We start from the raw sequence: 26,619 nt of genomic DNA on the forward strand, positions 1-26,619 counted from the left end.
TGAAGGTGCCTAGTTCTCTTGCTGTGGATATGAGCCAATGGTACGTGAACCTCATCTGTTGTTCATTACATCTGCAGTCCACTAGGAGGCGTGCCTGCTACAATGAATGATGTTTGACTTAATTGGCTGGTGCTTAAATGAGAGAGCTCAATGTAGCACAGCCCAAGCAGCTCAGCATACCTCCTCATAGCACTGGAAGCTCAGCCCAGGCCTTTGGAAGATGCAGAAAGGAATCACCCTGGGGAAAGTTGTTGGAACCCAGAGACCTGGAGAGAAGGCCAGCAGAGATTACCCTGTGCCTTCCCATGTAAGAAAGAACCTCGGATGAAAGTTAGCTGCCTTTCCTCTGTAGAACTAATGAAATAAATCCCCTTTTATTAAAAGCCAATCCATCTCTGGTGTGTTGCATTCCAGCAGCTAGCAAACTAGAACAGATTTGGTATCGGAGAGTGGGGCTGCTGCAGTTTGCAAATACCAGATATGTTGGAACATTTTGTTGGATGGCTAAGGGGATGATTTTGGAGGAACTGTTAAGAGAATGATGGAGAAGTCCTGGAGTACTTGAAGACACAAAATCTTGAAGTTAGTTACAAGCATGATCTGTCCTAAGGCAAAATTCTCCTCTGTCTCTGGACCTTTGAAAACTCAAAATAAGTTATTTGTTGCCAGCATACAAAGGAGGAATATTCATAGGATACTTATATGCATTTCCATAGGGAGGAAAGAACACAGGGGTCACAGAAACCTGTAAATGGAACCACTGCCAGTCTGGACAAAGCGGGTCACAAAACGGAGAAATTGGAGTTTGCAGAGTGAGAACCATGGAAGCTCGGGTCTGAAGCCCAGAAACCTTGGCCAGTTGAGTGACCCACCCATATACATGGAGAAGGTGCGTTTGCCCTGAGGACAGAGGATAAGTCTCCCATATCATTGCAGTGGAAGAGTTGTGCCACCTCAGACCTTGGAGAAGATACAGCATGCTCCTTGGGGTTTGGGGGGAGCCTGGCTGCCACCACATGGAGGGTTTGAGTGTGTGCCCAGGAGGTAGCAGAGAGCCTGGGTGTGGCCCCAATGTTTGGAGAGGGTGGAGCCAAGAGAAAGGTGGTCTCCCAAATGTCCTCCAAGGTTGCATTTGGAGAGAGGCAGGCCTCTGTGTAGGCCTTTGGAAAGGGTGGGACTGCCACTTTCTAAAGCCTCGAAGATAAATGAGTCTCAGACTTTGAAATCTAATAGACTTTACACTGTGGGTTTTCAAAACTGCTTGGATCCTGTGACCTCTGTGTTCTTTCCTCCCTATGGAAATGCATATGTGTATCCTATGAATATTCCTCCTTTGTATGTTGGCAACAAATAACTTGTTATGAGTTTCCAAAGTTCCAGAGACAGAGGAGAATTTTGCCTTAGGACAGACCATACTTGTAACTAACTTTGAGATTTTGTACTGGTTTTAACCTTGTATTTCATTTGTATTGCTACTGAAATGGTTTAAGGATTTCTGATATTGTTATGAAATTAATATATTTTGTATATGGGGAAAACACGTCTTTTTTAGGGTCCAGAGGGTAGAATGCACTGGTTTGAAAGGATGTATGTGCCCTAGAAAAGCCATGTTTTAATCAAAATCACATTTTGTAAAGGTAGAATAATGTCTATTCAATACTGTATGTTTGAAACTGTAATCAGATCATCTCCCTGGAGATGTGATTTAATCAACAGTAGTTGTTAAGCTGGATTAGGTGATGACATGTCTCCACCCATTTGGGCGGGTCTTGATAAGTTTCTGGAGTCCTATATAAAAGGAAACATTTTGGAGGATGAAGGAGATTCAGAGAGAGCAGAGAATGCTGCAGCACCATGAAGCAGAGTCCACAGCCAGCGACCTTTGGAGATGAAGAAAGAAAACGCCTCCCGGAGAGCTTCGTAAAACACGAACCCAGGAGAGAAAGCTAGCAGATGATGCTGTGCTTGCCATGTGCCCTTCCAGCCGAGAGAGAAACTGTGACTGGGTTACCAAGTGCCTTCTCATTGAGAGAGAAACCCTGAACTTCATCAGCTTTCTTGAACCAAGGTATCTTTACCTGGATGCCTTTGATTGGACATTTCTATAGACTTGTAATTGGGACATTTTCTTGGCCTTAGAACTGTAAACTATCAACTTATTAAATTCTCCTTTTTAAAAGCCATTCTGTTTCTGATCTATTGCATTCCGGCAGCTAGCAAACTAGAACAGTAGGCTTAGAATGTCCTTTGCAGGAATAAACTTCACAGGGGCAAAATCCCAAGACCGAGGGCTCAGCCTGTTGATTTGGTTGTCTCCACTGCTTACGAGAATATCAGAAATTCTCCAAATGGGGAAGTTGAATATTTCCTCCTTTCTCCCCAGTGTCCCAAGGGGACTTTGCAAATATTTGTTTATTCACTTCCCAAATTACTCTGGGATATATCAGGGCATCATACTAACCTGGACAATCCAACGAAATCTCATGCCCTAATCAAGATTCCCTGTAGTTATGGTGTTCAACTAAACTGACCATCTTCTGGTGTATTTTTAATGTTACCATTGTGCCTTTTATCCCCACAATTTCTTTTGCATTTCTTTTTATACTTACAAGTTCTTCTTTATGCTCAGACATTGTCTCCTTAATATTTCTAGCTTTTTATGTATGCTTTCCTTTATCTCCTTGAATTGATTTAGGAGATCTATTTGAGTATTTTTGATTAGTTCTAACTTCGTCTCCTGAAATTTTAATTTGTTTCTATGACTGAGCCATATCTTCCTTTATCTTTGTGTGGCTTAATTTTTTGCTGCTATCTAGACATCAGATTATTTTGATGAATTAACTGTGAAGATCAGTTTCTTCCTCTTGTCTAGGGTTTTATTGTTAATTGGCTTTGTGGAAAGGTTCTTTTTTGATGCTTGGTCTATCATATTATAGAACTTTATAATACCCTGTGTTTAACTCTTCAGATTTTCTCAGCTCTTCTTGATCTAATTTTTACACTGGGTATGTGGTATAATTTTTAAAATTGTACTTTTTGCGTAGTTGTTTCACTTCAAGGAGAGTGCTTCCTTCCTTCGTTCCTTCTCCAGGAATCTTTTGTTAAAACGTTTTTTTTTTTTTCCTAATTGTAAAATATAACATATATACAAAAATAATAAATTTCAAGTGCATTTTAACAAATAGCTATAGAACAGATTTAAAGTTTGGTATTAGTTACAGTTCCATGATTTCTCATGGAAAAATCCAGCTGCTTCAAGACACTGGAAACCAAAAGAAGTATCAGTATAGTGATTCAGCAATCATAGTCATTTGTTAAATCCTATCTTCTCTGTATTACTCCTCCTTCTGTGTAAATAATACATATATAAAAGCAATAAATTTCAAAGCACATTGAAACAATTAGTTATAGAATATATTTCAGAGTTTGATATCATTTACAGTTCCACAATTTTAGGTTTTTATTTCTAGCTGCTCTAAGGTACTGGAGGCTAAAAGAAATATCAGTATACTGATCCAGCACTCATACTCATTTGTTAAACCCTACCTTTGCTGTGTAACTCCACCATCACCTTTGATCTTTCTCCCACTCTTTAGGGGTATTTGGGCTATGCCCATTCTAACTTTTTCATGTTGGAAGGGGCTGTCAACAATATGGGATCAGGGGATGGAACCAGTTGATGTTCTGGAAGGCCTGGCACCTCTGCGTTTCAGGATTATCTGGTCTAGGGACCCATTTGGAAGTTGTAGGTTTTGAAGAGTTCCCTAGTGCATGGAATCTTTGTAGAATCATATATAATACCCTACATATTCTATAGGATTGGCAAAAATGGTTTTGGTTGCGGTTTGGCTGGTTATCATAGGTAGCAATGTCTAACTGAAGCATCATAAGAGTGACCTCCAGTGTAGCCTCTCAACTCTTATTTGTACTCTCTCAGCCACTGAAAACTTATTTTATTATTATTATTTTTTTTTTACTGATACCTTATTTTTTACACTTTTCCCCCTTTTTGGTCAGGATGGCATTGTTGATCCCATGGTGCCAGGGGCCAGGCTTATCCCTGGGGTTCATCTCCCACCCCTCTAGGGAGACTTTCATCCTTGGATGCCATGCCCCACTTAGGCGGGAAAGTAATGGCTTCACTTGCAGAATTGGTCTTATACAGAGAAAGGCCACATCTGAGCATCAAAAGTCTCCAGAGGTGACACGTATACATACCTATAGGTTGGCTAAGCTTCACTGCTACATACATAAGATTCACAAGAGCAGGCCTCATTCTGCAGGAATCTTGATCTGTTTGTTTTTGTGCACACTTTTCTCTCCAGCTCCTGTATTTTGTTTAAATTCTCTCCCTCACTCAGTGCTGCATTTTCCTTATATTATTTCTGGGACCTGTCCTATATTACAACGGTTCAGTTTAACCCCCCTCCCCTTTTTTCTGCATGGCTTTTCTGCCTCTGGCTTTTTCGCCATTAATGCATACCCACCCTGGAGGGCCAGATAGGATCAATCCAAAAGTTGGGTCACTTCAGAATCATACATTTTCCCTTTAGGTGGTCCAGCTGACTGAAACTGGATTGAGTTAAGGCAGAACTGTTACCAATATGTCTATCATAGTCTTCCCTCCCTCCCCCCTCCTGAGGTCCTTTTGTATATAGCACTCCTCAGTGGCTTGTGTTACACTTTGTGTCTCTGTGAACTTAGATCAGTTTGCCTGAATATGCCCAGAGTTTTAACTTGCTGCTGTGAGGTGCTTTATAGTCTCTATCCATAGTGGGAGGGACCTGGGCTGTCCTATCTATATGTGACTCTTAAGCAGTGTGGGACCAAGTAATGGGTGTGTGTGTGGCAGGAGGTTTGGTGATTGGAACTGACCAGTGACTGGGATGGAATTTTCCTACTTGATATTTTTTTTCTTCCTTTCAGCGTTTATGGAGTCTTCTCTAGTCTCTACCATACTCCAGAGTTCTAAGCAAGTAGAATTTGTCATTTTATTCGTTGAATCTCTGGGGAGGGTTTTTAGGGGTTGTCTAATGTTGCCATGTTGATGTTACTCCTCTTCATAGTTCTTTGATCTATTTTCTAATTCCTTTCAACCTGAATAGCTCATCTTAGCAGTTCTTGTAAGGGCCTGTCAAGTGATGAACTCCCTCAGCGTTTGTTTATCTGGGGATGTCTTAATCTCTCCTACATTTCTGAATGACATTTTTGTAGGATATGGAATTCTTAGATGTATGCTTTTTCCTTCTATCCCTTTAAATATGTTGTCTCATTTCTTTCTTGCCTTTATGGTTTTTGTTGAGAAATCAGCACTTTATCTTATTGAGGTGCTTTTGTATGTAAAGTGCTTGTTCTCACTTGCCACTTTCAGAATTCTCTCTTTATCCTTGGCATTTGGCAGTTTGTATGTAATAACTCATGGTGTAGGGCTATTTCAGTTTATCCTATTTGAAATTTGTTGACCTTCTTGGATATGTATATTCATGTCTACTGCTAATTTTGAGAAGTTTTCAGCCATTGTTTCTACTTCTTTTAGTTTTTGGCTTTTGTGATTACCAAATGGCTACCCTTATTCGAGATCTTTATATTTTATGCTACTTCAATCTACCATCTAGTGTCCTTTCTTCTCAATCCGAAGACCTCCTTTTAGCATTGCTTATAGGGAAGGTCTAGTAGTAATGAACTTCCTCAGGTTTTGTTTATCGGGGAATATCTTAATCTTTCCCCCCAGTTTTCTTTGGTTATTTAAGGTTTTATTTCATAGTCATTACCTTAACTCTACAATCCAGCTAGACTTGGAAGGGGAGGACAATGCAGAATTCAAATAACTGCATTGAGAGCACAAAGATGATAGGATACTGGAAACAGAACCAGGTGTTCCTTTTTATAAATTTGTATCTCTTTATTGAGATTCTTATTTTATTTTTTCCTAATATCTTTTAGTTCTTTATCTGTGTTTTCCTGTAATTCTTTGTGCATACTGATCATTTTTTAAGCGTTTTGTAATATATGCAAAGCCTGGTCTTTGTTGATGGTTTCTGAATTTTATCTTGTTCCTTTGGATAGGTCAACATTTCCTGTTTCTTGGTTTGTCTTATAATATTTTGTTACACACTGTATTTTTAACATATTTTTATTGCGAAATATAACATATATACAAAAAGCATAAATTTCCAAGTACGTTTAAACAAGAAGTTATAGAACAGATTGTAAACTTTGGTATGGGTTACAGTAACATTGTATATTTTCATGTGTTGTCCCTGGAATTTAGTCCCTGAGCTGTCTGTTCCATAAGTTTGCATCCAGATAGTGATATGAGATTTTCTTGATTGTTAGGAAAAGAAAAAGAAACAGTCCATCTGAGAAAACACCTTTCACAGTTTTTGCATGTTCACTTTGTGCTGTTTTATGCTCTCCTTAAAAGTTTAGCCTTCCTGGGGGTGCCAGAGTAGTTCAGTGGTAGAATTCTCACCTGCCATGTGGGAGACCCAGGTTCGATTCCTGGCCCGGACACTTCCCAAAAACAGTCAAACAAGCAAACAAACAAACAAAAAACAAAAATTCAACAAATGGTACTGCAATAACAGGATAGTCGCATGGAAAAATAATGAAAAGTGACCCTGCCATACTGTTACAAAAAAAAAAAAGTTTAGCCTTTCTAACAAGAAGATCAATCTGAGGTGAAAGCACAGGTCCTCTCCTTCTTTTCTAAGCATAAATCCTAACCTGGACATGAGCTTTTGTCCATAGGAATTCCCATGTTCACAGAGATCGGAATGCCCCTCTACTACCTTCAAAATAAATCTGCCACTACCACCACCAGCTTCCCAGATGCTCTACTGCATGTGGGGAAAATCAGAAATCCTTCACCCCAGGTCACTTTGATTTTTTAATTTCTTTTTTTAAATGTTTTTATTGATAAATCTTCACACACATACATTCCATACATGGTGTACAATTAGTGGCTCATAATATTATCACATAGCTATATATTCGTCCCCACAATCATTTTTTAGAACATTTGAATCACTTTAGAAAAAGAAAGAAAAAGAAAAAAGAAAAACTCATGCATACTATACACCCCACCCCTTCCTCTCATTGACTGGTAATAATTCCATCTACCCAATTTATTCTACCCTCTGTCCCCCTATTATTTACTTAATTTTTATCTATACCTTTTCACTGATCTGTTCATACCCTGGATAAAAGGAGCATGAGACACAAGTTTTCCACAATTACCCAGTCACATTGTAAAAGTTATATCTTTATACAACCATCTTCAAGAATCAGTGCTCCTGGAACACAGCTAAATAGTTTCAGGTACTTCCCTCTAGCCACTCCAATATACCATAAACTAAAAGGGCATATCTATATAATGTGTAAGAATAACCTCCAGGATAACCTCTTGACTCTGTTTGAAATCTCTCAGCCACTGAAACTTCATTTTTTCTCATTTCTTTCTTTCCCCTTTTGGTCAAGAAGGCTTTCTTAATCCCTTGATGCCAGTTCCTGCCTCATCCTGGGATTTCTGTCCCATGTTGCCAGGGAGATTTGCATTCCTGGGAGTCATGTCCCACATAGTCGGCGGGGGGGGGGGGGGCAATGAGTTCATCTGCCAAGTTGGCTTAGAGAGAGAGGCCACATCTGAGCAACAAAAGAGGTTCTCTGGAGGTGACTCTTAGGCCTAATGTTAAGTAGGCTTAGTCTGTCCTTTGCAGGAATAAGTTTCATTGGGGTGAACTGCAAGATCAAGGGCTTGACCTATTGATTTGGTTGTCCACTGCTTGTGAGAATATCAGGACTTCTCCAAATGGGGAAGTTGAATAATTCCTCCTTTCTCCCCAGTCCTCCAAGGGGATTTTGCAAATACTTCTTTACTTACTGCCCAAATTACTGTGGGGTATATCAGGGATCACACTAACCAGGACAGACCAACAAGATTTCATAACCTATTCAAGATTCCATGTACTTATGGTGTTCTACTAAACTGACCATATAAGTTAAATTAGGATGTGCACTACCCAAAATATCAATTTTGCACCAAATAAACATCTCTCCCTTTGCTTTCAAATAGAAGTTGAAGTTTTAAAATATGGATGATATCATACTTTATGATATCATATATATTCTGCTTTACCTTAGTCCTATTCAGATCAGTTTCCTTCATATCTCTACTTGAAGTCTGAACTGATAATTTTTAATGCTTTGTTATTCCTTTGCATTAGTCATTGCTTCCTGTTACTTTGTATGTTTTATAATCGTTTGTTGAAACCTGGATATTTTGATATTCTAACAATGTGTCAGCTGGAATTTAGACTCTGAGGCATCTGTTTATTAAGCTTATATCCAGCTAGTGTTATGCCAGACCTTACCTTGAAGCCCTAAGCTAAGAAAACAGAAAAAAATGAAACACCTTTCCCTGTCTTTGCATATTGGCTTGAGTGAGTTCTCTCCTTCAGAACTTATCTATACAGTGAGTTTGGAGAATTGCTTTATGTAAAAGTGTAGGGTCAGAGAGACATCATCAACCTGGCAGCATAAGATATCTACTGGAAACCTCTCTCCAGAGATTTAGTTAAGTAAAGGATAAATCTCATTCACTCAGGACTCTGAAGGAAGGTAAAGACTAGAGAAGGAACCCACAAATGCAGAATTGAAGAGAGAGAAAACATGTCAAGTAGGGAATTTCCGTCCTGGACTAGCTGGTCCTCTCCTCTCCCCCTTTCTTGGTCCCACAAAGCTTGGGAAGTGCCCAGAGTCAGCGACCAGGTTCCCATCCAATTCCCACTGGGGACAGAGACCATGAACTATCTCACAGCACTGAGACAGGCCCCACCTCTATCTAGACACAGAGACCCAAGCCACAGTGACCCACAACAGGGCATAAGCTGCTGAGGAGTATAGAATATGAAACGGCACTCAGGATGAGCTTCCAAAATGGAGGATTAAGGAGGGAATGACAGAACTTCCTTCTCTCCCCAAAGCAGGAAGTAGCCAGACAGAAAGTATCCAAATCAACTGTTTGGGGACCTGTGGGACAGGAGAGGATATGCCAGTGCCCAGGTCAATGCAAGATGAAGAATCTGAGAAAACTCGATTTGGGCAGAGACTGTAACTCCATCCGGGCTCCTGGCACCCATCCCCCACCCTCCAAGGAAGCCGCAGTGGGCAGTCTGGTCCTTGCCTGGGGAATGGCTGTGGACTGGGGTGGCTACAGGAGCCCTCCAGGCCACGTAGAGAAGGGGATACCGCCCAACACTGAGCCCGATATTGGCTGACAAAGTGAGAAAATGGGATCCCCACAGTTTCAGCCCTGCCCAGTCATACACTGCTGGGCTCTGAAAAGTGCCATCTGCTTGGCAGGCTAGAAGGTGAGGGGAGAAAAGCAGGGATTTTTGAAGCCTCTCCAGACCCTGTTCAAGGCCCATTGAATATGGTCTATACCCCATGCATGGGTACCTGGCCCTATTTTGGCTGGGAAGTACTGATGACCCAACTGTCAAAGCAGTGCCCTAATACAAACCTAAGCAATGACTAATTTTAGATGAGAGCAAAACCAACCTTCAGAATAGAGCCATCAAGATATCCAGATGAACAGATATCAGCAAGAAATCACAAGGCATACTAAAACACAGGAAGATATGGCCCAGTCAAAGGAACATATTAAAAAGTCGGAGGCAACACAGAATTTGGAAGAACTAATCAGAGTTACTGAAACAAATCTAAAGTAATTCAAGGATATGAAAGAAAATATACATAAAGAGAGAAAGGATATTAAGAAGACACTAGGTGAGTATAAAGAAGAATTTGAAATAATACTAGAAAAATAACAGACTTATGGAAATAAAAGACATTTTAGATGAAGTTAAAAATATACTAGATACAAGGGTGCAAGGGTAGTTCAGTGGTATAATTCTCACCTGCCATGTGGGGGACCTGGGTTCAATTCTTGGTCTATGCACTCCAAACAATAATTTCAGCAAATGGTGCTGCAATAACAGGATACTCAACATGGAAAAATAATGAAACGTGACCCTATCATACAGCATACTATATATACTATAGTTTATATATATATATAGTTTCATTTTTTTCTGTTTTCTTAGCTTAGGGCTTCAAGGAAAGGTCTGGCATAACACTAGCTGGATATAAGCTTAATAAACAGATGCCTCAGAGTCTAAATTCCAGCTGACACATTATTAGAATATATATATGTACACACACACACACACTAGAAACACACAGCAACAGATTTGAAGAGGCAGAAGAAAGAGTCAGTGAACTCGAAGACAGAGCAACCAAATTCAAACTGACAGAAGAAATGGAGAAAAATAAGGAAAAATTTGAGCAGGGTCTCAGGGAAATGATTGACAACATGGAACACTCAAATATATGCATCATAGGTGTCCAGAAGGAGAAGAGAAGGGAAAAGCACCAGGAAGAATACTTGAGGACATAATGGCTGAAAATTTCCCAACCCTTATAAAATACATAAATATGCATATCTAAGAAGTCTGCATACTCCACCAGCATAAATCTGGATATACCCGCTAACTAAAGTGCTAAGTGTCAAGGAGAAGAAATCTGAAAGCAGCAATAAAGAAGCCATTCACCACCTACAAGGGAAGCCAAATAAGATCAAGTGCTGATTTCTTATCAGAAAATATGGAGGCGAGAAGTAAGTAGTATGGTGTGTCTAATTCTGATTAGAATTAGAAAATTGCCAACCAAGAATTCTTTATTCCACAAAAGTACCCTTTGAAAATGAGGGAGACATATTAATGACAGACCCTTCCAACATGAAAAATTTAGAATGGCCATAGCCCAAGCACCCCTAAAGAGAGGGATAGAAAGATCAAAGGTGATGGTGGAGTTATACAGAGAAGTTAGGATTTAACAAATGAATATGAATGCTGAATCATTAAATTGATATCTCTTTTAGTCTCCAGTATCTTAGAGCAGCTAGAAGTAAAAACCTAAAATTGTGGAATTGTAACCCATTTCAATCTCTGAAATATGCTCTACAACTAATTGTGGTGCTGTGCTTTGAAATTTATTGCTTTTTTGTATATATGTTATTTTTCACAAAAAGAAAGAAAAAAAAGTTGATTGTGATGATAAAAAAAAATATTTAAGCCTTCTAGCCTCCTATATTCTGGAGCAGCTAGAAGGAAAAATCTGAGAGGATTGTAGGTAGCCCATGATAAAATCTGGGATCTGTCCTGTAACAACTTGTTGAAGAGTGCTTTGAAAACTATTGATTTTTTATTTATTTGTTTCATATATATGTTATACTATACAACAACAAAAATTTTAAAAAATGTACAAACAATAAAAATGAGAGATTGTTTTAAATATTCACAGATAAACAGAAGCTGAGTGAGTTGGTTAAAAAGAGACTTGCCCTACAAGAAACACTAAAGGAAATTCTGCTGGCTGAAAAAAAAAAAAAGACAGAAGAAAGGCTTGGAGGGGAGTTTAGAAGTGAAGATTACCAGTAAGGGTAATTAAAAGAATTGAGAGATGAAAAATAGATCTGACAATAGCCAAAGGATAAAATGGTTGACATAAGTTCTGCCTTTACAGTAATAGTATTGAATGTTAATGGATTAAACTCCCCAATCCAAAGGCAGAGATTGGCAGAAAAGATTAAAAAATTATGATCTGTGTTTATGTTGTTTACAAGATACTCATTTTAGATGCAAAGATATAAAAAGGTTTAAATTGAAAGGCTGGAAAAAGATAGTCTCTGCAATCGGTAACCAATAAAAACCTGGGGAAGCTCTACTATACCAGACAAAATAGACTTTAAATGCAAAAAGGTTATATGAGACAAAAAAGGACACTATATAGATGGGACAATTCATGCATCTAATAAAGGTGCCCAAAGTGCATGAGGCAAACACTGACAAAACTGAAAGAATTAATAGATGTCTCTACAGTAATAGTGGGAGACTTCAACACACCACTCTCTTCAATAGATAGACCATCTAAACAAAGATCTATAAGGAAACAGAGAACCTAAATAATATGATAAATGAACTAGACCTAACAGACATATGGAACATTGCACCCCAGAACAGCAGGATGTACATTCTTCTCAAGTGCTCATGAAACTTTCTCCAGAATAGACCACATGCTGGGACAAAAATAGGTCTTAGTAAATTTTAAATGACTGAAATTATATAAAGCACTTCCTCTGATCATAATGGAGTGGAGCTGGAAATCAATAACAACCAGAGAACTGGAAATTTCACAGATACGTGAAGGTTAACCACCAGGCTCTTAGTCAGTGGTTCAAAGAAGACATGCAAGATAAATCAGTAGATATCTCAAGAAGATTGGAAATGAGTACGCAGCTTATGAAAACTTGTGGGATGCCATGAAGGCAGTGCTGAGAGGGGAATTTATAGCCCTTAGCACCTATGTTAAAAAGAAAGAGCTAAAGCCAAAGACCCAATTGAACAATGGGAAAAAGTAGAGAAATAACAATAAGCTAATCGCAAATTAAACAGAAGGAAAGAAATATTAGAGAGGAAATAAATGAAACGGAGAATTAAAAAAAAAAACATCAAAAAATCAATAAATGACTGTTATCTAGACTAACAGACAAAAAGCAAAAAGATGCAAATAAATAAAATAAAAAATGAGAGGGGGGTCATTACCGTAGACCCCAACGAAAAGCATAGGTTTTCCCTGACCCTTTCTGTGCATACAATGTGTCCTGGGGGGTGAGGAGGGTTGCCATACGTATTCTGCCATTTACACAGTTATAAATGTCCCCCTTTCCCCGGGAAACAACTTCTTCATAGTCCCAAGCACTGCACTATATGTTGCACAGCCAGCAGTCCCTTGCCCCAGGCAGCCATGATCGCTTGCTCTCCCACCACATTCTGTAGGAGAGCTTGGTGAGCTGCCTCTACATACAGTGCAAATTCTATCTAGGAAGTTGAACCTGTGATGATTGTCCTGGTTCAGTCTCTCAGGGTGCCACCAAACAGATCGGGCCAGATGGAGGGGGGTGGGCATCAAGAACACATTTTTCTTGATTCAATGCTCATTCCTTTAACTGTTTTCTGGAGCTTTGAAACAGATGTTTCTCTCAGTTCTTACTATTTGTTCAAAGTTTTTTGTGTGGAAATGGAGCCCTGCAGTATCTTGCTGTGCCATCTTGACTGGGTTGGTATATACAGGCATACCTTGGAGATACTGTAGGTTCAGTTCCAGACCACCGCAATAAAGCCACTACTGCAATAAAGTGAGTCACACAAATGTTTTGGTTTCCCATTGCATATAAAAGTTATGTTTGCATTATATTGTAGTCTACTGAATATGCAATAATAGCATATGTCTAAAAAAAATCAATGTACAAACCTTAATTAAAATGTGAAGGTGACATGAAGTGAGCACATGCTGTTGAATAAATGACACCGATAGACCTACTTACAGGGTTGTCACAAACCTTCAATACATAAAAAGTACAATATCTGTGAAGCACAATAAAGCAAAGCACAATAAAATTAGAAATGCCTACATAGTTTAAAATGAAGATTTATTTTAAACGAGTAGGGGTAAAGATAATGCTATATTTGTATTTAAAAACAAAGTAAAGATATATTGTATCGATAAGGATTGTTTGTATATGCCTTGACTGTCTTTGTGAGTTATATGAGAAATCAGAAGCAGTATTTGATTCTCAGGAAGAGAACTGTGGAGGATGGGATGGTATTCCTATTAAAAAATTTAAAAAGGGAAGGGGAAATGAGAGCAGTTAGGAAGTTCATTAGTCCAGAAAAAGGACATTGGTGGTTTTGTCAGATATAATGGCAGGGGAGATGGAGTAAAGTAGATAAGTTCATGGTCTGTTTTGGAGATTACATCCACAGGATTTGCTCATAAAATAGATGTAGGAGATGAGGAAAAGAAGATTTAGAAATGAATTCTAGATATCTGTTAAGCATCTGGGTGGCTGGAATTGAGTCTTTTGTCTATGAGTTGGTTATCTAAGGCAGTATCACGTGGGCTCTTGAGCTTGGCTACCTTACAGTAAAAGCCATATAAGTGGCTGCTGCTATTATAATAATAGTTATAATTATTAATACTATTACTTCTTTGACTATGATTACTACTGCTCCTCATTCTTTTCTATCAGGAAATTTCCTGGCCCAAATTAGGTTCTTAGTAAATGTTGAAGGAAGGAATGTTGGAGTTTTGAAATTTATACATATTTAACTAACTAGTTGATCTATGAAATAAACATTTTTGAAAGACCTTTTTGGCAATTGAAGAAATGAACTCGTTATGAGTAGGTTATGAGATTTGTTTACATTTTTTTTAACTTTCATTTTCTATACAGGCCTGAAGGCATTGAAAGACAGTACAGGAAGAAGTGTGCAAAGTAAGTATTCACATTGTGGATTTTTTCAAGCATAAGTAATAGAGGCATACTATGTTAGGAAAATAATTATGTGTATACACTTCACTGTATGCCTTTATCCTTAAAATCTCAACTGCCTTCAAACTTCAGCTAATCAAAGAGCAGCATCCTTCCCTAAGAGACTAGTCGAAGTTCCATGGAGACAAGTTGGCCACAAACTGGATTTTTAACATAGCTTAATTTTTTAAAAATTCAGATGTAATTTACATATAATAATAGAACTTGTCAATTTTAAGTGTACAGTTTGATGTGTTTTAACAAAAGTATGCAGTCATGTAATGTCCCCACTATCATGATATAAAACAATTTCCAACACTCCATGTACTTTTTTTCAATCAATCCCTTTCCACCATTCCTCGCCCCCAGCAACCACTGATTTGCCTTTTGTCACTATAGTTTTGCCTTTTCTAAAATTTTATGTAAATTCAGCAATGTGTAGTCTACAACATACAACATGTATCTTTTGCATCTGGCTTCTTTCACTTTGCATAATGCTTTTGGGACCCATCCAAGTTGATGTGTCTATCAATAGTTTGTTCCCTTGTGTGGATATACCACTGTTTATCATTTACCCGTTGAAGGGCATTTGGGTTGTTTTCAGTTTGGGCTGTCATGACTGAAGCTGCTATGAACAATCTTGTATAAATTTTGATGGGGGCATTTTTTTTTTGGAGTAGGATTGCTAGGTCATAGGGTAAAGAATACATAGTGTAATTTATTCCAGACCTACTCATAAAGCCTGTGATAGGACTACAGACCTAAAAACCTTAGTTTAGAGAGTATTATTTAAGGCAAAACTTAAAAAAATAAGTTATCTCCACATTTAGGCTTTTAATCTTGAGAATATTAAGCTATAATAGTTCAGTCTTGATGTAACTACAGTTATACCTGGGCTCTCATAGAATTCAGATAGAAGAGGAATATAGATAAGATGGTCAGCAACACTGAATTGGATTGGTTAAATGTGTTTTATCACATCTTATATATACCTACTTTATTTAGCTCAAAATTGTAATTGCCAACCAAAGAAAGCATAGTGTCTACTGCATGGATTAGTTTGAACACCACTGAAATGGAGTCTTTATATTACCTCTTGACACTGCAAAACCAAAATACAACAGAAAAAAACTAGATAAAACCCCCACATGAGCGGGCAACGGTGGCTCAGCAGGTAAGAGTGCTTGCCTGCCATGCCCAATGACCCGGGTTCGATTCCCGGTGCCTGCCCATGTTAAAAACAAACAAACAAATAAACAAAAAAACCCCACACTATTTACCTACATACTTGGGAAGAAAGGCCCCAGTTTTGATTGGAAAACAACCAAAAGCATGGCCCATATTCCCCAACTTGCCTAATGATAAGAATCACCTGAGATGATGACTAACCTAATAGAATCCCCGTGCTTACCCCTGAGATCTGCTGAATCACGGTCTCCTGAGGAGGGACCTGAGAATCTGATCAGTAATTTTAACAAGCACCCTAAATGACTCTTGTTTATTTTTTCATGCATATCTTTGTTTTATTATTCATCTAGCCATACACTGGATAAAAGGGGTGTCAGTCCCAACAGGGTTTTTACAATCACATGGTCACAAGATGAAAGATATATAGTTATACAATCATTATCAAAGATCAAGGCTACTGGATTACAGTTCAGCAATTTCAGGTATTTCCTTCTGGCTATTGTAAAACACTAGAAACTAAAAGGTATCTATATAATATATGAGTCAATAGTCATAATCATTTGTTAAATCTTAAAATCTCAGCTATGGCTCCTCCCTCTCATTTGATCATTCTCTCAATCTTCAGAGACATCTGGCAATGACAGTTCTAACTTTGTCCTGAAAAGGGGTATTGATATTATGGAGTAGAGGAATGAAACTGGTTGATGTTTTTGGAGGGACTGGTACTTCTAGGTTTCAGGGCTTATATTGCATAAGAGCCACCTGGAAGCCTTATGTTTCTGTAAACATAAATTTCATGGGTAAAATTTTTATAGAGGCTTAGATAGAGCCCAGGGTATTCTTTAGGGTTTTCAAGAATACTGTTTATTGGGGCTTGGCATACTGTGGCAATTTTCAATATTTGGCTGATGCTTGCATAAGAGAAACCTCCAGAATGACCTCTCAACTCTCTGAAATCTCTTAGTCACAAAAACTTTATTGTGTTTCATTTTTCTTCCCCCTTTTGGTCAAGAAGGCATTGTCAATCCCATGATGTCAAGGCCAGGCTCATCCCTGGGAGTCATGGCCCACATTGCCAGGGAGACTTACACCCCTGGGAGTCATGTTCCATGTAGGGGGGAGGGTAGTGAGTTTATTTGCAGAGTTTGGCTTAGTGAGACTGGCCACATCTGAGCAAAAAAAAAAAAAAAAAAAGGTTCTCTGTGGGTAACTCTTAGGCATAATTATAAATAGGCTTAACTTTGCCATTTCAGTAATAAATTTCATAAGGGTAAGCCTCAAGTTTGAGAGCTTGGCTTATTAAATTGGGATTCCCTAATGCTTGAGAGACTATCTGGAATTCCCCAGGTGGGGAAGTCTAATAGTTCCACATTTTTTCTCTAGTCCCTCAAGAGACTTTTCAAATACTTTTATCTTTCCTGCCCCAAATACTCTGAAATGTGTCAGGGTATTACAATAATCTGTACAGAATGATAAAGATCCCCGTCCCTATTCTAGGTTCCATGTAATTAGGTTGCTTAAATAAACTGACTAGATCGGTTAAATTAGATACTGTGCTACAGAAAAATTTAGATTTTAGACAAAATAAACATCTCTCCTTTGGTCTCACCCAGAAAATGAAGTTTTAAAATTCAGACAATATCATCCTTTACCCTATATTCTGATTTAACTTAGTCCTATCCAGATCAGCTTTCATTCATTTCTCTACTTGAAATCTGTTCTCTTTTTCAGCTTCTTTAACAGTTGTATGGAGTAATGCTGACTTTCAGAGCTGCAGAACTCTAACTCTGAGTCTCAGGTGTCACACAGATACCCAGAGTTCTAGGAACTATCAGGTTGTACACAAAGAGACCAGCGTGTTAGAATTAGTAATAACAGTCAAAACTCAGGAATAGATGTGAGTGCTCTAAGAACTTACAATCTAGCGACCTTTACAATGAGCCTTATTGAACATTCTGTACTCCTTAATCATCAGTTGCCCAATCTCTGCCCACTTTTTATCTCCTGGTAACCTGTGCTCTCAAATTCAGTTCTGAATTTGCTCATTATAGTTAGTTTATATTAGTGAGACCATATGCCATTTGTCCTTTCATTTCTGGCTTATTTTGCTCAACAGAGTGTCCTCAAGGTTCATTCACTTCATTGCATGCCTCACGACTTCATTCCTTTCTGTGGCTGCACAATATTCCATTGTATGTATACACCACAGTTCACCCTTCTGCTGATCCATTGATGTTCCCTTGGGCCTCCTCCATCCATTGGCAAATGTGAATAATACCACCATAAACATCAGTATGCAAATGTCTGTTCTTGTCCCTGCTTTCAGTTCCTCCGAGTATATACCTAGTAACAGAGTTGCAGAATGAAATAACTTAATCAAAAAGTTTGGGCTAACACTGGAAAGAGCTAGTGAATTCTTAGTTTATGCCACAGACAAAAATATTTCCATAGTCCAAGTATAGCTTGTGAATAGCTGTCTGGGGATTTGAATTCTAAGGCCTCCCAGAGATTCACTCTGCTCTTTGCAGGTGTGGACTGCCACTCTTCTACCAGTCCCAGCCGAAGAATGCTCCTGTGACTTTCATCGTGGATGGAGCAGTAGTCAAGTTTGGCCAGGGTTTTGGAAAAACGAATATATATACTCAGAAACAAGAGCCTCCTAAGAAGGTAATTATTATTGAAGGCAACAAACTGGTTAATATAGCTGTGATTTTAGGCCTGAAATTTTAAATAAGATTATAGTGCATGAGAAACTTCTGTTTAAGGATCCATTCTTTATGATAAGAATTCCATTTTTTGATCATGATGCTGAATATGCAACTATGTGATGATATTGTAAATTACTGATTATATATGTAGAACAGAATGATCAAAAGTTACGAATGTTTGTGTTTGGTGTTTTTTTGTATTTTAAAAAAAATAAGAAAATTGATAAAAAAAAAAAGAATTCCATTTTTGTGCATGAGCAGATGTTTCAGAATTGTAACATCTGTTACGTGTTCTTTTTTTCTTTCCTGTAGTTGCCCTGTGAGTAAGGTCAGAAATTGTAGGTTTTGTGTTCACATTTTTTTCCTCCAACATTTCTTCTTTTTTGTTGTGAACAATTTAAAAATGAGTGAATCAGGCTACGTTTTATATGTAATTAAAACTCTTGATGACAAATGTTAGAAAAATATGTATATAAACAGTGCCTTTAGATAGGCCAGCCTGTTCTAAAGAAGTATGTTGAACTTCCCCCCTTCGCCCCTCCCGAAGATACCCCCACACAAGTATGTGCACATACACACACTCACATGTGGTTCTTGAATCCTTTTGTGGTGAATGAGACTAATTCCTCTTCCTGTGATTCCAGGTGATGATGACCAAAAGGACTAAAGACATGGGCAAGTTCAGCTCTGTCACTGTGTCTACCATTGATGAAGAGGAAGAAGAGATTGAGGCTGTAAGTGCTTCTGCTTTCAACAGAATTGTAATTTGATGAGTGGTGGGTCAGACGAAGGGGAACTCTAGAGCTAGAGCATCTGAGTAGCAGGATGATTAGATTTTGCTTTTAGACCCTGTTCTGGTAGTAAGAAATGGTATGATGCTGGGGTAGTCCCTGTTACTCTGAATCTCAGGGAAATCAGTATAATATGAACAAGAGAGTTGGATTAGATCAGTGATTTTTTGCTAATTTACTTATTGCTTAGTGGGAATAGGTTTCCTTTTAGGATAATGAAAAAGTTTTGGTAATAGGTGGTGGTGATGGCACTACGTTGTAAATGTAATTAATGCCACTGAATTGTACACTAAAAATCGTTAAATGGCAAATTTTATGATATATATATATTATCACAATACAAATAACTCCCCTTTCCCCTTCTTCCCCACCCCTACCAACGTATAATCTCATTTCTGTTTCTATGAATTTGCCTTTTGTAGATTTTCATATAAGCAAAACCATACAATATTTGTCCTTTTCTGCTCACCTTATTTCATTCAGCATAATATTGTCAGGTTTCATTCACATTATAAACTTCAAGTGTTTATATGGCTGAAGATATTACATTATCTGATTATACCACATTTTGTTTATCCATCCGTTAATAGACACTTGGATTGTTCCCACCTTTTGACTACTGTGAATAATGCTGCTATGAACATTGTTATACAAATATCTGTCTGAGTCCCTGCTTTCAGTTCTTCTGTCTATATACGTAGAAGTAGGATTGCCAGGTCATACAATCATTCTATGATTAACTTTTTAAAAAAATATTTTTATTGAGAAATATCCACACACATACAGTCCAACCATATTATATAATAAATGGCTCACAATATCATGAAATAATAGTGTATTCTTCACCATGATAATTTTTAGAACATTCAGAAAATGTTGTATCATTTTTTCAGAAAAGTGTATCATTTCAGAAAAAGAAATAAAAAGAAAAAAAGAAAGCTCATACATCCCATTCCCCTTACCCCTTCTTCTCATTGACCCACAGTATTTCAGTCTATCCAATTTTTACCCTTTATCTCCCCTATTATTTATTTATCTTTTACTTATCTGTCCATATCCTAGATAAAAGGAGCATCAGACACAAGATTTTCACAATCACACAGTCACATCACAATTGCTATATAGTTATACAGTCTCCTTCAAGATATGATCAACTTTTTGAGAAACTACCAAAATGTTTTCCACTACAGCTGCACTCTTTTACATTCCCACCAGCAATGCACAAGAGTTCCAATTTAGCCATATACTTTCCAACACTTTTTCCCCTATAAATCAATACATTTATTTTGTTTTTATTTTTACTTATTATTTTTTTAATTCTGTTTTATTATATAAATACTCTCCCTTTTCCAGCCTTCCCCCACTAACCTCAAATCTGCTTTCTATCTCTACAAATTTGCTCTTTCTAATCATCTCTTTTAAGTGATGGTATGCAAGTTTTGGCCTTAGGTGTCTTGCTTATTTCAGAGCATAATGTTTTTGAGGTTCTTCCAGGTTGCAACATGTCTCATGATTTCATTTTTGCTTATAACTGAATAATATTCCATTGTATATATGTACCATATTTTGTTCATCCATTCATTTGTTGATGGACATTTAGGTTGTTTCCAGCTTTGAGCTATTGTGAATAATACTGCCAAGAACATTAATGTACAAGTATCAGTTTGTGACCCTGTTTTCATTTATGCTTTGGGTATATACCTAGATGTGGGATTGCTGGCCAAATTGCTTTCCACAGTGGCTGCATCATTTTACATTCCCACTAACAATGCACTAGAGTTTCAGTTTCTCTGTATTCTCTCCAATACTTGTTATTTTCCATTATTTATTAATAGTCATCCTTGTGGGAAGTGTTACCTCACTGTGGTTTTAATTTGCATTTCCCTAATGGCTAGTGAAGTGGAGCATCTGTTCATGTTTTCATTGGGCATTTGTATATCTTCTTTAGAGAAATGTCTATTCAAGTCCTTTGCCCATTTTTTTGTTGTTGTTGCTCTTAGTTTTTTTTTTCTTTAACTTTGTTTTATTGTGAAGTATAACATACATAAAAAAAGCAATAAGTTTCCAAGTACATTTTTTTTTTTGGTGGAGGTGCATGGTCTGGGAATCAAACCTGGGTCTCCTACATGACAGGCGAGAATTCTACCACTGAGCTACCCTTGCACTGCCCTCCAAGTACATTTTAACAAGTAGCTATAGAATACTTTTTAAAGTTTGGTTTGGGTTACAGTTCCATGATTTTTCAGTTTTTCTTCCAGCTGCTCCAAGACGCTGGAGACCAAGTGAAATCAGAATAATGATTCAGCAATCATACTCATTTGTTAAATTCCATCTTCTCTGTTATGTATGGGTTACAATTCCACAATTTTAGGTTTTTACATCTAGCTGTTCTAAGGTACTGGAGACTAAAAGAAATATCAGTATAGTGATTCAGCAGTCATACTCATTTGTTAAACACTACCTTCTCTATATAACTCCACTATCACTTTTGGTCTTTCTAACCCACTCTTTACGTGGTATTTGGGCTATGACCATTCTAACTTTTTCATGTTGGAAGGGGCTGTTGATAATATGGGGTAGGGGGATTGAATGGATTGATGTTCTGGAGAGGCTGGCTTCTCTACATTTCAGGACTTACCTGGTCCAGGGACCCCATCTGGAGGTTGTAGGTTTTGGAAAGTTACCCTAGTGCATGGAACCTTTGTAGAATCTTATATATTACCCTAGGTGTTTGTTCTAGTTTGCTAGCTGCCAGAATGCAATATACCAGGAATGGAATGACTTTTAAAAAGGGGGAATTTAGTAAGTTGCTAGTTTACAGTTCTAAGGTTGAGAAAATGTCCCAATTAAAACAAGTCTATAGAAATGTCCAATCAAAGGCATCCGGGGAAAAATACCTTGGTTCAAGAAGGCCAATGAAGTTCGCGGTTTCTTTCTCAATTGGAAGGGCACATGGTGAACACAGTCAGGGTTCCTCTCTCATCTGGAAGGGCACATGGCAAACATGGCATCATCTGCTAGCTTCTTCTCCTGGCGTCCTGTTTCATGAAGCTCCCTGGGAGGCATTTTCCTTCTTCATCTCCAAAGGTCACTGGCTGGTGGACTCTGCTTCTCATGGCTATGTCGTTCTGCTCTGCTCTCTCTGAATCACTCATTCTCCAAAATGTTTCCTCTTTGATAGGACTCCAGAAACTTACCAAGACCCACCCAAATGAGTGGAGACATGCCTCTACCTAATCCAGCTTAACAATCACTCTTGATTAAATCACATCTCCAGGGAGATGACCTGATTACAGTTTTAAACATACAGTATTGAATAGGGATATTCTGCCTTTATGAAATGGAATTTATATTAAAACATGGCTTTTCTAGTGGAAATACATCATTTCAAACCAGCACAGTGTTCTTTAGGATTGGCTGGAATGGTTTTGGTTGGGGTTTGTCTAGTTATGATAGGTAGCAATATCTAACTGAAGCTTGTGTAAGAGTGATCTCCAGAATAGCCTCTTGACTCTGTTTGAACTCTCTCAGCCACTGATACCTTATTTTTTGCACTTCTTTTCCCCTTTTTAATCAGCATGACATTGTTGATCCCACAGTGCCAGGGCCAGACTCATCCCTGGGAGTCATCTCCCACACCACCAGGGAGACTTTCGTCCCTGGACATCATGTCACATGTAGGTGGGAGGGCAATGGTTTCACATGCAGAGTTGGGCTTAGAGAGAAGCCACATCTGAGCAACAAAAGAGGTCCTCTGGAAGTGACTTTTAGGCATACCTCTAGGTAGGCTAAGTTTCTTTGCTACATGTATAAGCTTCACAAGAGCAAGCCTCAAGATTAAGGGCTTGGCCCATTGAGCTGGGTGTCCCTATTGTTTCACACAGTATCTAGGGTTTCCCTGATGGGAAACTTTAATAGTTCCATTTTTTTTTCCTCCCATCTCTCATGGAACTTTACCAGTACTCTTTGATTATCTGCTTAAATACTCTGGGGTATATCCAGGCATTCCATTATGCTATACAGGATTAAAGTCTCTCATTCTTATTCTGTTTTGCCCATTTTTAAATTGAGTTGTTTTTTGTTGTTGTTGAGTTGTAAAGTTCTTTATACTTTCTAGATATTAAAGCCTTATTTAATATATGGTTTGAAAATATTTTCTCCCAATATGTAGAATGGCTTTTCACTTTCTTGATAATTTCCTTTGATACACAAAAGTTTTTAATTTTGATGAAATCAAATTTATGTATTTTTTCTTTTGTTGCTTGAATTTTTGTTGTCATAGCTAAGACTCCATTGCTGAATCAGGCCATGAAGGTTTGTCCCTATGTTATCTTCTAACTTAAAGTTTTGTAGTTTTAAGCTCTTATATTTGGGTCCTTGATCCATTTTGAGTTGTGTTCTAGTTTGCAAACTGCTAGCATGTGATATACCAGAAACAGAATGACTTTTAAAAAGGAGTATTTATTAAGTTGCAAGTTTACATGTACTAAGGCTGCGAAAATGTCCAAATTAAAACAAAGCCATAGAAATGTCCAATCTAAGGCATCCAGGGAAAGATACCTTGGTTCTAGAAGGCCATTGACATTCAGCGTTTCTCTCTCAACTGAAAAGGCACATGGCAAACGTGGTGACATCAATTGGCTTCCTCTCTAGGCTTCTTGTTTCATGAAGCTCCCCCAGGGGCGTTTTTCTTCTTCATCTTCAAAGTTCTCTGGCTGTGTGGGCTCCAAAGCTTTTTCCAAAATGGTTCCATCTTAAAGGTCTCCAGTAAGCAACCCCACCTTGAATGGGTGGAGACACCTCTCCATGGAAACCATCTAATCAAGTTACTACCCACAATTGGGTGGATCACATCTCCATGGAACAATCAGAACGGTCCCACCCAGCAATATTGAATGAGGATTAAAGGACATGGCTTTTCTGTGGTACATAATAGCTTCTAACCAGCACATGTTGCTTTTTGCATGTGGTGTAAGGTAGACATCTAACTTGATTGTTCTGCATGTAGATATCCAGTTTTCCCAGTACCATTTGTTGAAAAGCCTGTTCTTTCCCCATTTGGCACTCTTATTGAAAATCAGTTGGCCATACATGTGTGAGCCTATTTCTGGACTTTCAGTTCTGTACCACTGTAACATTTTTCTATCTTTGTGCCGGTATCACCCTGTTTTGGTCACTGTCACTTTATAATATAATTTGAAATCAAGATGTGTGAGTCCTCCAACCCTGTTTTTCTTTGCCAGGATTGTTTTGGTTATTTGGGGTCCCTTGAAATTCCATATAAATTTGATGGTAGTCTTTTCCATTTCTGCAAAACCAGCTGCTTGAATTTTCATCAGAATTGTGTTGAATTTGTAGATTGCTTTGGGTAGTATTGGTATCTTTTTTAAAAAATATTTTTATTGACAAATTTTCACGTACATACAGTCCATACATGATATACAATCAAGAACTCATAGTATCATCATTTCGTTGTGTATTCATCACCGTGGTCATTTTTAGACCATTTACATCACTCCAGAAAAAGAAATAAAAAGAAAAAACTCATATATACCATACCCCTTACCCATCCCCCTCATTGGCCACTAGTATTTCAGTCTATACAATTTATTCTATCCCTGTCCGCCCTATTATTTATTTATTTTTTTATCCATATTTTTTTTACTCATCTGTACATACTCTGAATGAAAGGCACATCAAACAAGGTTTTCACAACCACACAGTCACATTGTGAAAGTTCTATCTTTATACAGTCATCTTCAAGAATCAAGGCTACTGGAACACAGCTCAACAGTTTCAGGTACTTCCCTTTAGCCACTCCAATACACCATAAACTAAAAAGAGATGTCTGTATAATGCATAAGAATATCCTCCAGGATAACCTTCTTGACTCTGAAATCTCTCAGCTACTGACACTTTATTTTTTCTTACTTCTCTCTTCCCCCTTTTGGTCAAGAAGGCTTTCTCAATCCCTTGATGCTGGGTCCCAGGTCATCCTGGGAGTTCTATCCCACGTTGCCAGGGAAACTTACATCCCTGGGAGTCAGGTCCCACATAGAGGGGCAGGCTGTGAGTTCACCTGCTGAGTTGGCTTAGAGAGAGAAGCCACGTTTTTTTTTTGTTTGTTTGTTTGTTTGTTTTGAGAAGCCACATTTGAGCAACAAAAGGCATTCTATGTGGTGACTCTTAGGCATAATTTAATTATAAGTAGGCTTAGCCTGTCCTCTGCAGGAACAAGTTTCATAGGGGTGAACCCCAAGGTCGGGGGCTTGGCCTATTGATTTGTTTCTCCCCACTGCTTACAAGAATATTAGGAATTCTCAAAATGGGAAAGTTAAATCTTTCCTTCTTTCTCCCCAGTCCACCAAGGGGTCTTTGCAAATATTTCTTTATTCACTGTGCAAATTACTCTGGGATATATCAGGGCGTCATATTTACCTAGACAAACCAACAAGCTCTCACACCCTATTCATCATTCCATGTACTTATGGTGGTATACTAAACTGATCATGCAAGTTAAATTAGGTAATGCACTACACAAAAAATAAATTTTGCACCAAATAAATGTCTTTCCCTTTTGTCTCATACAGAAGTTGAAGTTTTAAATATGGATGATATCACCTTTACCCTGTTGTTATCATGTTCAGATCAGCTTCATTCATATCTCTAGTTGAAGTCTGATCTCTTTTTCAACTTTTTAAGCAGTTCCTGTATGGGGTTATGCTGACTTTCATAGCTTCAGAGCTCTAATTCTGAATCTCAGGTGTCACATAAATACCTGAAGTTTCTTGGTATGACCTACTTATAAATAAACAGCTCAATGTCTCAGAATTTAGAAATGACATTTACCCCTCCTGAATATATGTGACTGCTATAAGAGCTTACAATCTAGGACTGTTTACAGTCGGGCCCAACGTGATAACCCATGCTCTCAACTTCAGTTTACAATGTTTTTATGTTATAGTTAGTTCATATGAGTGAGGCATGATAATATTCATCTTTTTGTTCCAGACTATTTCATTCAACATACTGTCTTTAAGGTTCATTCACCTAGTTGCATGCCTCACAACTTCATTCCTTCTTGCAGCCACTCAGTAATCCATTGTATGTAAATACCACAATTCCCCCCATGATCCTCAGTCATTGTACCCATAGGCTTCCTCTGTCCATTGTGGATTGGTAACACTGCTACCGTAAGTACCAGTATATGGCATCTTAACAATAGTAAGTCTTCCAATATATGAACAGGGAAGTCTTTCCATTTCTTTAATTCTTTAATTTCCCTTAGCATTGTTTTGTAGTTTTCAGTATCCAAGTCTTTCACATCTTGGTTAAATTTACTCCTAGATATTTTATTCTTTGAGATGCTATTGCAAATAGAATTGTTTACCAAACTTCCATTTTAGATTGTTTGTGCTCATGTATAGAAACACAACTGATTATTTTAAAAATTGTTTTAAAATACTTTTAAACTTATAAGAAAGTTATTAAATAAAAC

At 37.9% G+C, this 26,619-nt stretch overlaps 1 protein-coding gene across 1 annotated transcript in view; it reads left to right on the forward strand.

Annotated features, from left to right (window-relative positions):
• Positions 1-26,619, forward strand: part of STEEP1 (STING1 ER exit protein 1) — a 121,084-nt gene that overhangs the window by 82,893 nt on the left and 11,572 nt on the right. The window contains exons 3-5 of the mRNA XM_077145575.1: positions 14,357-14,398; positions 18,151-18,289; positions 18,975-19,064. Of these exons, the coding sequence (XP_077001690.1) occupies positions 14,357-14,398; positions 18,151-18,289; positions 18,975-19,064 (271 nt within the window). The remainder of the gene's footprint in view (positions 1-14,356; positions 14,399-18,150; positions 18,290-18,974; positions 19,065-26,619) is intronic.

This window comes from Tamandua tetradactyla, chromosome X (assembly GCF_023851605.1).
Source record: "Tamandua tetradactyla isolate mTamTet1 chromosome X, mTamTet1.pri, whole genome shotgun sequence".
Lineage (NCBI taxonomy): Eukaryota > Metazoa > Chordata > Mammalia > Pilosa > Myrmecophagidae > Tamandua > Tamandua tetradactyla.